The sequence below is a fragment of the Acanthisitta chloris genome, unplaced genomic scaffold (genome assembly GCF_000695815.1).
Source record: "Acanthisitta chloris isolate BGI_N310 unplaced genomic scaffold, ASM69581v1 scaffold13072, whole genome shotgun sequence".
NCBI classification, from domain to species: Eukaryota; Metazoa; Chordata; class Aves; order Passeriformes; family Acanthisittidae; genus Acanthisitta; species Acanthisitta chloris.
In genome coordinates, this window is record NW_008661093.1 from 1 (window position 1) to 16611 (window position 16611).

General features: G+C 51.9%; 2 protein-coding genes across 2 annotated transcripts in view; one reads left to right on the forward strand and one right to left on the reverse strand.

Moving 5' to 3' along the window:
• Positions 1–50: 50 nt before the first annotated feature.
• On the forward strand, positions 51–2810 carry HPD (4-hydroxyphenylpyruvate dioxygenase). Its single transcript, XM_009070101.1, has 11 exons — positions 51–182; positions 315–357; positions 449–531; positions 662–751; positions 844–947; positions 1107–1184; positions 1342–1504; positions 1820–1891; positions 2201–2323; positions 2465–2581; positions 2700–2810. Exons 3-11 carry the CDS (start codon positions 451–453, stop codon positions 2808–2810), a joined length of 939 nt encoding a protein of 312 aa, XP_009068349.1. The 5' UTR covers positions 51–182; positions 315–357; positions 449–450.
• A 5692-nt stretch (positions 2811–8502) lies between these two features.
• SETD1B (SET domain containing 1B) overlaps positions 8503–16611 on the reverse strand; it is a gene marked incomplete at its 5' end in the record, with an annotated part of 13528 nt that continues 5419 nt past the window's right edge. Inside the window, 9 exon segments of the mRNA XM_009070102.1 lie at positions 8503–8761; positions 9436–9573; positions 10445–10564; positions 10660–10791; positions 11041–11207; positions 11740–13284; positions 15002–15451; positions 16150–16276; positions 16537–16611. The exon segment at positions 16537–16611 is cut by the window's right edge and continues 19 nt beyond it. Coding sequence (XP_009068350.1) covers positions 8588–8761; positions 9436–9573; positions 10445–10564; positions 10660–10791; positions 11041–11207; positions 11740–13284; positions 15002–15451; positions 16150–16276; positions 16537–16611 — 2928 coding nt within the window.

Genomic DNA, 16611 nt, shown 5'->3' on the forward strand with positions numbered 1-16611 from the left:
ACGCCAGCGCCGCAGGGTCACCCGGGGTGGCTCTTGGCTGTCCACAGGCTGCATCCTACTACTGCAACAAGCTGGGGTTTGAGGAGCTGGCGTACCGGGGGCTGGAGACCGGCAGAAGCAGGACAAGGTAAGGGGGTAATGGGCCTGGCAGAAGTGCCACTGCTAGGGCAGGGGAAGATGAGGTGGTGTCAGACACACGGGTGGTGCTGAGCCCTGTGCGTGCCACACAACCCATCACCCGTGGTGCCTCAGCCCCGGGCTGGGGCTGCCTCCCCACCGTGGCACTGTCCTTCACCTCTCCTCTTCCTCGCCAGATCGTGTTTGTTCTCTCCTCCGCTCTCAACCCCGGGAACGAGGGTAGGTGCTGCCAGGGGGGATGAAGTGGGAAATGGCTGTGGCAGAGTAAAGCAGTTCTGCTCATGCCCCTGGCTGCTCTTGCTCTGGGCAGAGATGGGGGAGCACCTGGTGAAGCACGGTGACGGCGTGAAGGACGTCGCCTTCGAAGTGGAGGACTGTGACTTCATTGTACAGGTGGGCAGTCCCTCCGCTCCGTCCCACACGGCCCCCTGGGACAGTGGGGGGAAGCAGGGAAGGGCCTGGGGATGTCTCCCCCCAGCCCAGGGGAGCTGTGGCAGCAGAGGGTCTCTCTCCCTTGATCCAGAAAGCCAAGGAGCGTGGAGCCGTGGTGGTGAAGGAGCCCTGGGTGGAGCAGGACAAGTTTGGGAAGGTGAAGTTCGCAGTGATCCAGACGGTGAGTGGCAGAGCAGGGTCCAGGGGAGCAGGCTGGACCTGGGAAGTCCCCCTGGAAATGAGGCCACAATACAACTGTTTTCCCCCTTGCAGTATGGTGACACCACTCACACCTTGATAGAAAAGCTCAACTACAAGGGCCTGTTCCTACCCGGGTACCACCCGCCCCTCTTCAAGGACCCCCTGCTGCCCAAGTTGTGAGTACTTTCCAGAGGGTCCTGCCTGGCTCTTTGCTGCTCTGTTGATGGGATATCCCATCAAGGAATTGGATAGGTCCCTATCTCCTTGCCCTGGAGCCCCCCATGCTGTGGGTTGCCCCTGAGCCCAGCTGAGAGCTCCCTGGCTTCTCTCTGCAGACCAAGTGCCAAGCTCAGCTTCGTTGACCACGTCGTGGGGAACCAGCCTGACCTCCAGATGGTCCCAGTGGCAGACTGGTAAGAGTGCAAAGAGCTGGGGGGATGGAGTGGCAGCAGCTCTCTAGTGGTCTCACCACTTCCCGTGGTGGTGGTTGAGGCTAATTAAGCCAGAGCAGAGCTTCGTTAGTGTGGGGATGGAGCGAGGGGTTGATTGTGCCCTTTGTGGCCTGGGCAGGTACCAGAAGAACCTGCTGTTCCACCGCTTCTGGTCAGTGGATGATAAGCAGCTGCACACGGAGTTCAGTGCCCTGCGCTCCATCGTGGTCACCAACTATGAGGAGACCATTAAGATGCCCATCAATGAGCCGGCGCCTGGCAAGAAGAAGTCCCAGATTCAGGTGAGTGGGTGCTGTGTTTGATCTATCAGCCTGCCTCCACATCCAGCAGGGCTTTGGGGAAGGAAAAGGGAGCGAGGGTCAGTGATTCAGAGCTGGAGCAGACCAGCTGTGCTAAGGTGGCTGCTGGAAAGCAGACCTGGGTCTATTTGGGTCTGCCAAACTCTGGGAGAGCTGCTGAGTGGAGCCACTTTACCCCGATCTCATCAACAGTGTCTTCTTCTCATTTCGTGGTGCCCCTGAGCTGATTTTGCCTTTTAAGCCCACTCTGCACACTGTAGCTGTGCTGTCACTAACGCTGACATCTTTCCCCTGTAGGAATATATCGACTACTACGGAGGGGCTGGTGTCCAGCACATCGCCCTGAACACCCCCGACATCATCTCGGCGGTGAGTGCAGCCCTGGGAGCTCCAGCCTGCTGCTCAGCACCTGGGTTTGGGCTCCTATCCAGACCAAAGGCTCTCCAGAGATCCAGGGGGTGGGGTGGGAATGAAGCATCCTGATCAGCAGTCTGGGGAGGGCGTCCGGGGCCCTCCCGTTCCTGGTGCCCAAAGCGAGACGACGGCACAGCTCCCTGTGCACAAGGCTGGCCAATGCCATGGGAACACATCTGCCTCGTGACACAGCCCATCCCAGAGCATCCTGCTGGCACAAACCACCCCCAGCCTGACCCACACTGAGTCTCCCCTGCCTTGCAGATCACCAACCTGAAGCAGAGGGGCATGCAGTTCATGGATGTGCCCTCCAGCTACTACCAGGTGCTGCGGGAGAGGCTCAAAACTGCCAAAATCAAAGTGAAGGAGAACATTGACAAGCTGGCGGTGAGTCAGGCCAACCTGAGAGGGAGAAGGTCTGCCCAGGGCTGGGCCTGCTCCTCAGTGTTTTGTGGGGATGCAGGTGAAACAGAGACCTCCTTGCTCCCCTGCGGATCTTCAAGCTGTTACCCTGTTTCTTTTCTCCAGGAACTGAAAATCCTGGTGGATTTTGATGAGAAAGGTTACTTGCTCCAGATCTTCACCAAACCAGTTCAAGACAGACCCACGGTCTTCCTGGAGGTGATCCAGAGGCACAACCACCAGGTGGGTTTGAGGACGTGGCTGTGAGCCCTCAGGGCCATCCAGCCCTGTTCTCTCAGGGTGCTCTCTGCCAGCCACTTCTGAGCCTGCTGTGCATCCCCACGGTCTGTCGTCCCCTCAGGGCTTCGGCGCTGGGAACTTCAAGTCTCTGTTTGAAGCAATAGAAATGGATCAAGATGCCAGAGGAAACCTGACTGTCCTGGAGCCCAACGGGGAGACCAAGCGCATGTAGAGTATGGCAGGAAGTGCTGCCCTCACCCTCAACGAGCTGAGTCCCAAACGAACTGGGAAACAGCCAATGGTTTGGTAAATAGCCCAGACGTAAGTGTCATAAACCCAGGGAAGCTGCTGCCAAGTTGGACATGGAAAAGGACTCAACATCTATCCCAACCCAGCCCTGGCTCTGCCCTCCTGTGACTTCCTGGGAGACAGGGCATGGGAAATAGCAAGCACACTCTTAAAAAGCAGCTTAGTCTAATCCAACCACTGAATTCTTCACAAAAGGCAGATTTAAGGCATGTGCCAAAGTCACGCAGCAGTAGAGGAAGACAGAAGAGACAACTGGGAGTGCTCAAATTCAGTCTATCCAAAGTTCTAATTTTAGCTATGCAGGAAGCAGGGAGAGGAAGGCATGGAGGTGTCTGCCCTCCTTTTGTAAGATTTTGTTTCAGTTGCTTTTAGACTCAATCTTGAATTCGAATTTGCTGAGAATAAACATGGTTTTAGTATAGTTGCAAGAGACTGGAATGAGAATTAATCTACTTTACATATTTCAGCCTTCCCAAGGCAACACAGTCTCGCTCTAATACCTGTAAATTCCTGAATTAATGAAGGGTTGGGGTTTCTCCCATGTTTCAAGCAGTAATTGCTGGCATTGGCAGCGAGTGCTTGGCTCGGGTCCTGGCTGCACGTGCCAAGTCCCTGCTGGGCATTGCCCTGGTGTTGTCACTGACCTTTGCACGGGACTTCCCCCACTGACGCAATAAAGCCCTTTTCTGCCCCAGCCTGAGTGCCTGGTGAGTCTGCAGAGCCTCCACCCCATGTTCCCTGGGCTGTGGCTCCCCAGGAGTCAGAGGCCTCAGCCCGTGGCCGCTGCAGAGCAGGTGGTGGTGCCTCCAGCTCTCCCCGTGCTGCACACTCACCCTCCACAGCCCCCCTGCTCCCCACGTCCCAGCACAGGGCAAGCTGGGCAGCCAAAGGCCCTGCCAAGCCCTCGGCCCACGATGAGCTCCTGGGGGCACAAGTCCTTCCCAAGCCTCTGCCCCTCCAGACTGAGCCCTGCTGCCCCCGGGGCTTGGCTGTCCTGCAGGCACATCCCTTCACTGACCTGGTCAGAGCCGAGAGCTGAGCTGGGAAACCTCCAGCCCAGGCTCTCTCCTGGCTCCACCAGCCCCTCCACCTGCCGCTGCCCTGGGTCTGTCCGTGAAGCTCAGAGGGGACACCGTGACCCACCACATCCCCTGAAGGAGCCTCCACCCACACCCAGCCCACAGCTCCCCGGGGCTCTCCTCACTCCCCAGCGCCGACAGTTCACTTCAGGGCTGAACAAACTGGGCTGAGAGAAACCAAAGGGGCTCTGGCTCCAACAGCATCACAGCCTCACCCGAAGCAGCGTCCCAGTTTGTGCCTAGGGGCTCCCACCTCCCTAAAGAGAGTGCCCAAAGGGAGAGAGAGCTCAGAGCCCCCAGGGAGGGATGCTCTGCTCCCCACACTGCGTGGGGACACAGCCTCTGCTGCAGCTCCCCAGGGCTGCACAGCTGCTTAACAGAGACATTTAGGCTTATGGACTCCAGTCACTCACCTATTTCTTCCATGCAATATAATGTTGCTTCAAGCCATTTCCTGCTCACCAGAATGAACACTTCCAGCAAACTCTGCTGAAAATCCGTCCCTTGGACAGCTCTTGTTCTGGGTCTGCCTCCCTGAGCTGTCACAGCTCCCAGGTCTGAGGGCCCTGAGCTGCCCTGGCTATGCATTAAGCACAACATAATTTTTCTGTAAGAAAAGTCAGTATATTTATGGTTTGCTTTATAAAAGTTACTATAATACAATGGTACATAGTATTCAATTCACAAAAATATGAACAAATATATACAGCATGACACATCCACAACAAAAACACTTTCCTCAAAACAAGATACATACTGGTGACAGGTTCTATATGCACAAAACATCCCTAGGTTTATAAATTTGCTTAACAAAAGAAAAAGCAGAAATCCTAAATCTTCAAAGCAGAGTTGGTTTTGTTTTAAGGAACTTAAAAAAATAATAAGTTTTTTTTCCATTTATTGCAAACCACCTGACCTGCCTCCTTTTAAAGGAGGCCCTTGATTTCCACCGTGGGAATCAAAACGACCAGAAAACTGCAAGGACTGGGAGCTGAGTGTTCTCCACTTTGCTTAAAACTGCCCCTTTGTTTTTGAGTGTCCTTCTCCAGGTGTTTCTTTTCATTTGGACAAATCCTAGAGTGGCAAATAAGGAGGAAACTCATAAAAACAAAACAAATATTAAATCGAAAAAATCCAGTTGCAAACTCGCTTAAATACATTTTAGGGTGTCTATTAGACTGTACACATTTCCTTGCTTGAAATAAATAGACTTTGCACATTAGGTTTCAGACTGAGTGGGGGAAAGAAGAAGCCTTGACTTGGCAATTTTTTTTGTCTTCAGTTTCTTAATGCTTCTAATTCCATCTATTTATTTGACAAACCCATATTTATACAGAATTTACATTATACAAAGCTTGACACAAGCTGTAAATGCCTCCAGCTCCTCTGCCATACTCAGTCCTTCCTCCCCATCTCTTTGACACGATTGAGAGCTGGGATCTGTTTAAAAAGAACTCCAAATTACAATAGTCACTTTTAATAAATTATTTACATGCTCTTGAAGTACAAAGAAATCAGCAAAAAAATTTCAACATGTTTCTACGAGAAACAGTGTTTGAAGAGAAGATTCTTGAGTTTGCCTATGTACAGAAGATGCATTTTTTTTATACTTCAAAATCCTTTTTTCCTTAATTTTTTTTTATTTCATACAGAAATGCACTGAAATGATCCCTGAAAAAGGTCACAGAAACTAGAACTGAAACTACTGTATACTTTGCTGGAGTTTAAAACTGCTGGGTTGGTTTTTCACCTTGTAGAAAGAAGCTGCTCTGTACACCACCACCAAGGGCACCGAGGCCTCCCCTCCTGCAGCCCAGGGCTCAGAGAGCCCCGGGAGCGCCGGGGCGCAGGGTGGCACTGGGTGCCAGCCCCAGCTCTCACCAGGGGCACTTGGGCAGCCACAGGTTTCCTCTCCAGACCAGACTAACATGATTCTTTGTTAGTGCTGTGGGTCCAACCGCTGTTTCTTCCTGGGGAACTCTACTGGGAGCTCAGCTCTTCCAAGAATCACAGGATTTGCCTGTGATCCTAAAAAGGGATGGATGATGGGCAGTTTCAGAAGGACCCAAGTGATTTAGGTGCTCATGGTCTTTGGCACCCAAATCCCTTTGGTGCTCCTAAGAATGCTGTGAAGGACCCGAAGGTGACCCTGACCTTCCTCTCTGCCTTCCTCACCAAAGATGAAGGCAAACTGCAGGGGCTAATCCCATCCAGATCTGCTGGGAAGGAGAACTGCCAGCAGGGACTTCGGGCCCTTTGGGTTGTCCTCACCCCTACAAAACCACCGTTAACGCAGTGGTTTGATGGACCAGAGGGAGAAGGTCAAGGACATGGGCCAAAATGCCACACACAGGGGCTTCAGTTCTGAGACACAGGAAACTTCTGTGCATTTCCAAAGTTTTGAAAGTCAAAAGCCAAACTGTAGAGATGCCATCTGGAGCCTCAACACAACATGATGAACCTTATTTGAAAAACTAATAAACTAAACCGAGCAGCTGGTTTAACTCCCAAATGCCATCGCGGCAGTTCCAATCAACATTCAGTGACAGAAACTAGTTGTGCTTCTCACAATTTTAGGTTCTGGGTCACCATTACCCGATTGCTGGAGAGATTTCTAAAGGGAGGGTGAGGGTGGGAGGAAACAATAAGCCAAAACGAAAGCAGAGGTGAGACTCTGGACTGTCCAATCTCAGTGCCAACCTGCTCACCCTCAGCCAGAAATACACGTGGTGTTAAGGCAGCTTGTAGCAGTCTGTGTGCTCCTGCTCTGTCCAGGCCTTTTGGCTGAAGAAGAAATTCAGATGCAGAGGTCTGACCTACATTGTGACGAGCCCCACACTGCAGCGCAGGCCTGGCAGTTCCACAGAACGGCCGAAAAAACTGCCAGGAACCTCTTTTGCAAGGCTGTAACCTCTGATCGTGGAGGTTTTGAAAGGCTACAAGAATGCAGCTGTGCAATTTGTTCTGTGGGGAGAAGATGTTTAGTTACGCAGATAATCTTCCCATTTCACAACGACATTGCAGCTTCCTCTGACGAGCCAATTAAAAAGGGTTTGAGTACAGCTAATCTCTGCTTTTAAAGCAGAGTTGAAAACCTGATCCTGTCTGTACCCGAACGGTCGCATAACCTTTCAGAACACATCCAAAGAAGTATTTCTTCGGGTGTTTTTGCCCCTTTCTAAACGGAACCTCCTGAAGAACTGCAACCTCCACCTCAGCACACCTACAAGGACAAAACCGACGGAGAATTCATTTCAAAACATGCCTTCCAAAGGCAGAGGAGCATCCCCCTCATGCCGCAGGATTGCTCTTGGGGACACTTTCACCACGACCCTCCTGAGGGATGGGACCACCCAGGCCAAGTTACTGAGTGACAGAGGGAGGAGAGTGGCAGGGCACAGCTTGCTCCTATCACAGGAGGCGTCGCCCACGTCCAAGGACAGAGCAAATACTCCACGCAAAAGGCTGCGAGGGCAGGGGAACGCAGATGAGCACGACAAAAGGGAACACCAGACACACCAGTTTTCCATCCACGGGAGGCAAACCCTGATCAAAGGTGGGCCACAGTCTCTGCTTACAGCAGGGCAGGATTTCTACGGCGCCAACAGGGGCCGAGGTGTCCATTTAACCTCAGCCTACTCTGCAGGCAAGAAGGACAGATCTCCTGGGAAAAGACATCCCCAAAGGCCACAACAGCTACACAACTGACTCCACGTCCTACCACTGAGCACAGTATCCAAGGATTTCTCCCCTGCGGGTGCAGAGGTTCTGATCCCCCATAGACCAGCACGGCACAGCGAGTGAGAGACGAGCCCAGGGCAGTGAGCTGAGGTCTGGTGACCTGACCCTGCCCTGGGGGTCTGGCTGAGGGCATTGTTCAGGCTCATCCCTAACGAAAAGGCAGGACAGTTCACCTCTAGTCTCACTGTGGACACATCTCCACGCACACACACACCCCCAAGCACACACTCATTCACACCCTCAAGCCTCTGGCTTGCTCTGTAACATCAACCTTACATTTATTTACAGCTTACTCTGAGAAATCTGTGCAATTTCAGCCAATCAAGCTCCCAACAAACCCTAATATGGCATTTTCAGTCTCTGCTTCACATTTAAACGTTGAATGTCTTTTTCAACCAACAAAACTGATGAGAAAAAGGTAGCAGCATTTATGAAAAGATGAAGGTTGAAAACGATGCAAATAAAAAAGGTACCATTATCCCATGTGGAGCACTGCTGTAGGGACCCAACAGAGAAGCTAGTGTTTGGATAGACCATGCCACAAAATGGTAAGTCACCGTTTTGTGTGCGTGTTGGATCTGAAAAGGAAAGAGCACCTGAAATATGAACAGTCCTGGTAAGCGTGTGCGTTTTGCCTTCGCTCGTCCCGATCCTGGCAGAAGTGCGAAACTTGCTTGGTTTTCTTCTCTTTTTTCCTCTCTTTTTTTTTTTTTTTTTTAAGTATTTTTTCCTTTTAAATTTTTTTCTTCCTTTTTTCCTTTTGTTTTTGTTTGTTTTTCCTCTGTTTTGTTTTTGTTTTTTTTTTGGCAAAGTGCAACCACACCTGGTCACCACAGTTTTGACATGGCCGAAGGTGCAAGTGTGACGAGAAACCTTGAGCTCAGTTCAGGGTTCCTCTGCAGTTCTCAGAGCCACAGAGACATGGGATTTTTACATCCTCAATGGGAAACTTGTAGTCATAGGTGATTTCCTCGTTCACATTGATGTGCTGCTTGGAGTAAATGACAATCTTCTTCTGAGACTCCACCGTGATCACTTTAGCATAACAATTTGGCTGCAAAGGTGACAGAACAGGGAATGATTTAGGTTCCTGATGGCCACGGTTCCACAGCCTCCACACACTTATTCCAAGTTAAAATGAAGCAGGACAATCCTTTCCCTAGGCCAAGCTCCTCAGCCATGCTGAAGCCAGGGAAAGCCAAGAGAGGGAGGTGTGAAGCTAGAAAAAAACCAGCCCTCCTTGTGCTGTTCCACACTCTGGTGACTGGTGGTGCCAACCAGCCTGGACAATGCTCCACCAAACCTGTCACAGGTTAAGAGCAGCTCGACTAACGCTTGATAATTTGGTCAGGCAGCAGAGTGAGCACAGACAGCACAGAGCAGCGGGGAAAGCAACTTCCCTGCTGACTCAGGCAGGGAATACTTCTCCCATGCAGACACTAGGAGACTGTTCCCACAGAACCGAGTGCTAAAATTTGGTATGTTTCAAGCCAGCATTTGTTAAATATGTTTGCTCAGGGTCCATCAGGGTCCCCAAGGCAGTCAGGAGGACTCTGAGAGCTTTCTCTGGTCGCTCCAATCTAGTTACTCTAGACCCTGCTCTGCTGCAGCTCATTAACACTCACTCACGACCCCCTGCCACCTCCCAGCACAGCCCCAGCCAAAGCTGGCAAGGGCTCCCCGGGTCTAGCAGCCTGTCAGAGAGCAGTGCAGGAACGGGATACTCACATTGCAGCTGTGGTTAATAAACCTGGCGAAGTTTCCGCATTTCGTGGCGTCGATGATGGTGTCGTGGTCGACCCTGAACATGTAACTGCTCCCGATGCCTTCGTCCTCGTATCGCTTCTCACGCATGTCAGCAATCACCTGCAGCACACCCATGGGTCAGCACAGGCCTCAGGAGTGCCCTGTGACCTACACAATGCTCACCTGAGCTCTGCTTGTGCCGCCCAACAGTTGTAAGTACATATGGTTTCATAGATTCTTAAAGGGTTGGAATGGAGCTCAGAGCTCACCCAGCCCCAAGCCCTGCCCTGGGCAGGGACACCTCCCACCAGAGCAGGTTGCTCAAGGCTCATCCAACCTGGCTGTGAACACTGACAGGGTTGGGGCAGCCACAGCCTCCCTGGGCAGCCTGGGACAGTGTCTCACCACCCTCACAGGGAAAACTTCTGCCTAACATTGAACCTAAATTTCCCTCTTTCAATTTCTCCCCATTGTCCCTTGTCCTGTCCCTGCAGTTCCTAACACAGATCCCTCTGCAGCTTCCCTGGAGCCCCTTCAGCTCCTGCAGATGCCCTGGGGTGTCCACACAACCTTCTCTTCTCCAGGCTGAACAGCCCCCACTCTCTCAGCCTGTCTTTGTAGGGAAGGTGTTTCAGTCCTCCGAGCAGCTTCGTGTCCTCCTCTGGCCTTGCTCCCACAGTTCCATGTCCTCCTTATGTGTATATATGTATATGTTGTACATATATATACACACACCGTCTCAAACCCACTCACACAGCACAGACCCAACTGAATGAAACTGAAAGAAGATCAGGATAGGCTTCTTAAAAAGGCTTCTCCTGTGTGCTTCGTTTCTACAGGTTGTTGCAAATCCCACCCACCCAACGGACACACCAACCTCTGCCGTGCCCACGGATCTGACGCCTTACAGCAGGACTCCAAGCCCTGCTGCCATACTCAAGGACCTCTTTCACGGCTGGTTTGGGCTCAGGTTTCACTCGGTCCAGCTCACCTGCCTGATGTTCTGCCCCACGTACTCAATCACCATCTCGTCGGCTGCGATGGGCTCCATGGCGAAAAGGCCCCAGTCGTGAATGTGGCTCTTGCAGAATTTTAGCTTTTTCTTCCGGAACTGCGGGAAGAAAACACCCCGAAAACCACAATTCTGGATTAGCCACAGCACAGAGAGGGAAAGGGGTGTAAACTCTGCAGCAGGGGGTGACCTACCTTGAGCTGGTTGAACTTGAGCAGGTCACTGTCACAGCTGCCAGTGAAGGAGGAGAGCAGCCTGCGTTGCTCCGATCGCCGCTCGGATCCAGCCCGGGTGGAAGCATGAGGTTGGGCAGGGATGCTCATACCCTGAGAGGACAAATGGGTGATCAAAGCTGCCCCGACACCCTCGCAGCCTCCCCATAACCCCCTGTGCTACAACAGAGCCTGTGAGATCAAACACTGACACCTCCCACGCAGCTCCAGGATGATCAGCTCAACACAGGCACAGCAACACCTTCACCTCCTCCTTGCCAAAAGGCAGGAAGCACCCACCGTGCAGGGCAGTGTGGAAAGCCAGTGCTGCTCACACCTGGCGCTCGAGAGCAGCGTCCTCACCTGTGTGTCAGCTGGAGGCTCCTCTGCAAAAGCTCGGCTATTGTTGAGGTATTTAAGTTTGTCCTTCTTATCGATTTTGTAATAGCCTTCGCTCCGCGCGCAGCCCGTGACGTGCTCCCGCATTCCGTCGTCCCTCTTCTTCTTCTTGGGGGTAGAAAAACTAGTAGGTGGAAAGAAGTTAAGGAGAAACACAGCCAGAGGTGGATAACAGATTAAACTCGCTACAGTTCCACGGAGCTAACGCTGGGATCTTAGGAAGGTTTGTGGGGCTGCAAAAAATAACAATACTCCTTGAAAGAGAAAAACCCACCACTGGAGCCCATGTGCCTTCAGGACAACCAAGCACTGCCTTTTCTTCTTAGCTGTATGCCTTGGGAAACCAGACTAGAAATTCCACATGCAAGCTGAAAAAGAAGTCTGGATAAATGCAGAGAGAAGTTTCTCAAACTAGCAAGGAATCCCCCCCCAGAAGAGGCACCCACGGACTGTGCCTGCACTCCCAGACAAGATGCAGCGTAACAGTCACGTCTGCAGTGTTTTGTACTGCAGCTTCAGAGAACACACCAGCCTAAAATTCCCTTTGCTATTCTGCTTCTGCCATCGACAAACTTAGTCCTCTGTACGTGAAGTCCTACGCAGTGCCCACCCCGTGCACCCTACGCGTGCTGCGCGACACGGAGCGCCGCTGAGAAAGGATATAAGGATGGAACACCCACAGGGTGTCGTTGAGCCAGTCCATCCCATTGTCCTGCTGCAACAAGCGGTCGTATGTGATACACATGAATTTGATATCCTCCTCATCTATGCCTCCATTCCAAATATCGTACAAAATAGTCATCTCCTCAAACTCGGAGCGTGGCCTGAACTGAGGCCGCGGCGGGGAGTACTCGGGGGAGGGGATCAGCGGCAGGTCCTCAGACGTCTTCAAAAAAAACTTGGGCTTCGCGTGAGCTTCCTCTTCCTTGAAGTCCTCGTTCCACTGGTTCTCCAGTTCCTTAAATGGCAGTTTCTCTGCAACTGTCTCAACTGCTATTTTCTCCGGGAAACCGTCATTCCTGAAGTCCAGGGTGACGGCTTCGGGGTCTTTCAGCCCATAGTAAGCATCAGCATGTCCACTCAACAGCTCTTTGCCCACAGCACTTTCCACCAAGGCCACTGGCACAGGAGGAGGTTCTATGGTTTTGCCCGAGTACATATCCAAGGAGAGGACAGAAGGTGGTGACCGTTTTGGCCGGCCTGGCCTCCTTTTGGGAAGAACAGAAGGTGGTGGCGGGGGAGGAAGTATAGAAGCCCCTGGGGGTACTTCTGGTGGGAGCAAACCAGGTTTCACTTCTGCCTTGCATTCCTCGATGGGCATTCTTCCATCTCCATGCATGCACGGCAGGGCTGCCAGAGGTATTGGCTCATCGGGTGGCAAACCCATGTCCGTGTGGAAATCTGCCTGGGGGGGGCTGGCAAAGGGGATAGGGGAGGGAACACTGTTCATGCTGATCGTAAGGGAAGCACCAAGAGGCTCTTTGAAGGGTTTCTCGTCCAGCTCATCCTCTGGCTGTTTCTTGCCAGACAGATGGCAAGGAATGGTAGCACCAGCCTCTGGGAAAGTAGGCGTGAAAGTGAAATCTCTCCCAGGAGTCCGAGGAATGCCACTGTTAACGCCGGGAGATTGGGATGGGTAGGAAAAGGGGCTCCCTGGGACTTGAGGGGAGCTGAGGGTCAGGCTGCTTCCCGTGAGGGGAGCGTCGCTTCCCGGCGTGGCCGGAACCGTGTCCGTGCTCTGCGACTTCGCCAGGGGGTGCGAAGACTTGGCCAAAATGTCCCGTCCAGGAGTCCTAGGAATCTCCTCTTCCACGGACGCTTTGGTCACCACTAATTGTTCGGGAAACTTTTCTGGAGGGACCGAGGGTTCTTCCTTCCCGGGGGTGGTTGGCAAGGGAAGCACGGAGGATGGCACCTTGTGGGCCGGAAGCAGAAGAGTCTCAGCCTCCGCGTGGATCATCACCTCCTGCCCGGGCGTGCGCGGCAGCCGCTCGTCCTCCTCCGCTGCCGAGGGCAGCTTGGTTTTCACGCGAGCCTCTGAGCTGCTCTCCTCAGGCTTGCCAAAGAAGCTGCTTTTGCTGGGCAGAGGTTCTCCAAGGACTCCCACTGGAGCAGAGACGCAGAGTGTCGCCTCCTCCTCTTGAGACTCGGGCTTTGGACCTTCCTGTACCTCTGGCTCCAGCATGGAAGTGGGTTCGGACTCTTCCTCTGGAAGGGGAAAAGAGAGGAGAATCAGGAGCTTTGCCTCCGTTTGATTACCTGCCACTTGCCAATAAAGGCATGTTTAAGATGCCACAATTAGAGAACGGCCGAATTCCACTGGGAGGCTTTAAAAACTCCAGTGCTTTACATTTTGGAGGCACAGAGTGTAGAGTAATTAGACACTACCAGAGACATTCCTAATGGACCATAAAAAACCCGCACTATTAATTTGAGGATTAGCTACGACACAGACCAGAACGAAGGTTTCCTGCTCTCAAAACCCCTGACAACCTTTTGTACAGACATGAAAAGAATCAGTGGAAGGTGGGGAGAGGACTTTGGAGGAGAGCTGTCAGAGCCCCGAGCTATCAGCCTTTCTAATGGGGGAGGTAAACTAATTGCAAGGCCAAGGAGCACCCTCAGCTCTCCAAGGAGGGAGCGGTGAAGGGAGGAGCGGAACACTCTTGAACAACACATGAAGGAAATGGGAAGCCCTTGTAATGAATGAGGAGACACTCAGATGCTATCAATGAGGCAATTTATATGCTGTTCTCTCTGCAGCAGCCTCATTTGTCTGGAGTTTATTTACCCACTTAGGGCCAGGTCCAAAAGGAATCCACGGTGAAGCTTGTTAGGCAGCTCAAAATAACACTTTCAAGTGGGAGAGCAAAAGGGGGTGAAAATGCCTGGAGAGCTAGAAGAGAAGCATTCCCCATTTGTGCTGAACAAACTGGAGAGTTGCTAGAGAAGAGTCTGAGCTCTGTAATTCCCACACGTCTGGGCTCGAGAAGAATGCTGCAGTTTGAGCTTGTTCCCACATCTTACCTGGAAAGCTCATTCCACATGTCAAGGTGCACAAGTGCAGGTGTCCCAAATCTATGAACTTTCTGCACACTGACCTGTTCTAGAAAGGATTTGTGCAAAACCAGTTCTTCTTTGCCCTGCCCAGTTTAACACTCTCAATGGCCTGTGCAGGGACTGGATTTCCAGCTCTCCAAGTGGCAAAACACTGCCCAGGCTTCAGACACCAGTGCTGCCCAAGGCTCCACTGCAGGCCACACTAGATGTGCTCTCCCCATTGGCTCCAGTTCTAATTTTTAAGTCTCCCAGCTGCTGAATTTGTCAAGCTTTATGCATCTCACTCCTGTTTTAGGGAAAGGTTTCTAATTTCCTTGGGTTAAATACAACTCTGTATCGAATGAGGACAATTTCCTTCTTACAGAAAACCAGGGAGCAACACTCATTTAAAAGGACTATGTGAAAAATAGCACACAAACAGCAACATTAGGAACCAGATATAATCCTGAGCCTCCACTCGTCGATACTAAACCCAAAAAGAACCAGCAGTGACCCAGTAAGCACAGACTGCTGTTCTGTTTAGCAGCCATCGCTTTTCTGTCTTGAGCTTCAGCCTCCACACCACCCAGTCAGTCACCCCTGGACGACGACAACTGTTCAGTTCCTGTAGGACACCAACTAAACTGGCCCAGGATAAGATCCTGGATACAGTGACCACAGTATTTTTAGCAGTAGATGGCTCGGGCAAAGCTCCTTACTAGGAAGGAAAGTTCAGCACAGATCTCTTTCCTGTACAGATAACCCCTAGCCTAGAGCCAAGACTGGAAGAAGAACGAGAACAAGGGAAACACAAACTCAAACGTATTGGATGCTGTGAGAACATTCCCTTGGAAATGTGGTAAAAAAAGCACATGGAAGGGCATACCTGGCCTACAGATGGGAGAGAGAGCAAGTTTTGTCTCCTGGTCTCTTTCCATAACCAAGTGTTTCAGAGTTTCAGCAGCAATAGACGCCCCTGGGACTTCACCACATTCACCTTCCCCTGCCTTGATTTCTTCATTGCCTTCATCTTTCATTGCCAAAGTTGGCTCAGCGAGTCCCAGGCCTGTTGCATCCATGTAGTCATCCACAGGATACAGGTCCAAAATTGTCTCCTTCTCATCATCAGGAGGCTCATGAGCAGCAGGTTCATGCTCTGTCTCAGCAACCATGGCTTCCCTGTCTTGATCTTCAGCCACCTCTTCCTCCTCCTCATCTTCATCATCATCATCCTCATCTTCATCATCCGAGTCGGAACTTGACTCGAATTCAGAGGAGTCCTCACTTTCATCAGATGATTCAACTTCAGCCTTGGAAGATGAGGGACTTGCTACATCTGCAAGAACAAATGACCATTGGTTCCACTTCGCGGCTTTATTGAACAATCAGGGAGCAAATGTCCCTTCCACACTGTGACAGTATGGGAGCAGCATCGACAGCAGCATGTGGGTGTGAGGGAGGCACTCCCAGTTTATTTACTTTTGCAGAGATTTACGAATCCTGTCTTTGGATGCTTGCAACCACCACCATACCTCAGGCAGCTCTGCGGGCAGTGCTGCCTGGCACCTTGCCCTCATCGGTCTCGTGGTGGATTGTGCCTTTTGCTAATATTTTCTCCTGCCTTTACACACAGTTTAAAAAGCAGAAACTCCCACCTTTCAGAGCAGGAGCTGACTGACAGGACAGAAAGTTGTTAGTGGCCAAATTACCCCTGTTTGGAGTCTGCTTCCTTCTCCTCCCAGTCAGACCAGTTCCATGGAACCAGCACACCCTCAGCTGCCCTCAGGCCTCTGCCCCTCTGCCCCGCTGGGCTGAGGCTGCTCAGGGGCTGGAGAGCTGCGCAAAGGGACCCACAGACTGAGGGAGTGTGGAAGCCTTGCAGGTAACAACTAAAAATACCTGTCTGTATTACCTTGGCTAAAACTGCCCTTCAGTAAAAGAAGGTGCACAAACAGAAAGTCAGCTCACAAGTGCAGAAGGGAGAGCACAGCTGATCCCAAGGGGACACCTGCTGCTTCCCCTGGAACTGCTCACCCTCCTCGGAGTCCTGCTCCTCCTCCTTGTCACTTGTGTCTATGCCTGTCTCTTCCTCCTCATCTTCCTCCTCGTCATCTTCATCCTCATCATCATCCTCATCATCATCTTCAGTCTCCTCATCCTCCTCTTCCTCCTTTGGAAGAAAGCATTGCCAAAAGTGAACCGTGTCTGACCCAGTGACACGGCTGTCACTGTACTATCCACCAGTGACTCCCAGGGACGCTGAGCAGAGAACCTGGGGAGGGAATGAGCTTACAGAGGTTCTCTGAGCACAGAGCCCACCAGGGCTGCTCATCTCCTAGAGAAGGGAACTTTGGCATCTGGCATTACCAGGCTCCTTTTAAGGGCAGACAGCATTGAACCTGCAGCCACAAACCAACACACCTTGCCAGGTGCTGCTTTCACCAAGCCTCCCACTTCCTCCTGCTCCTCTTCCTTCTCTGAGGAGGACTCTTCCTC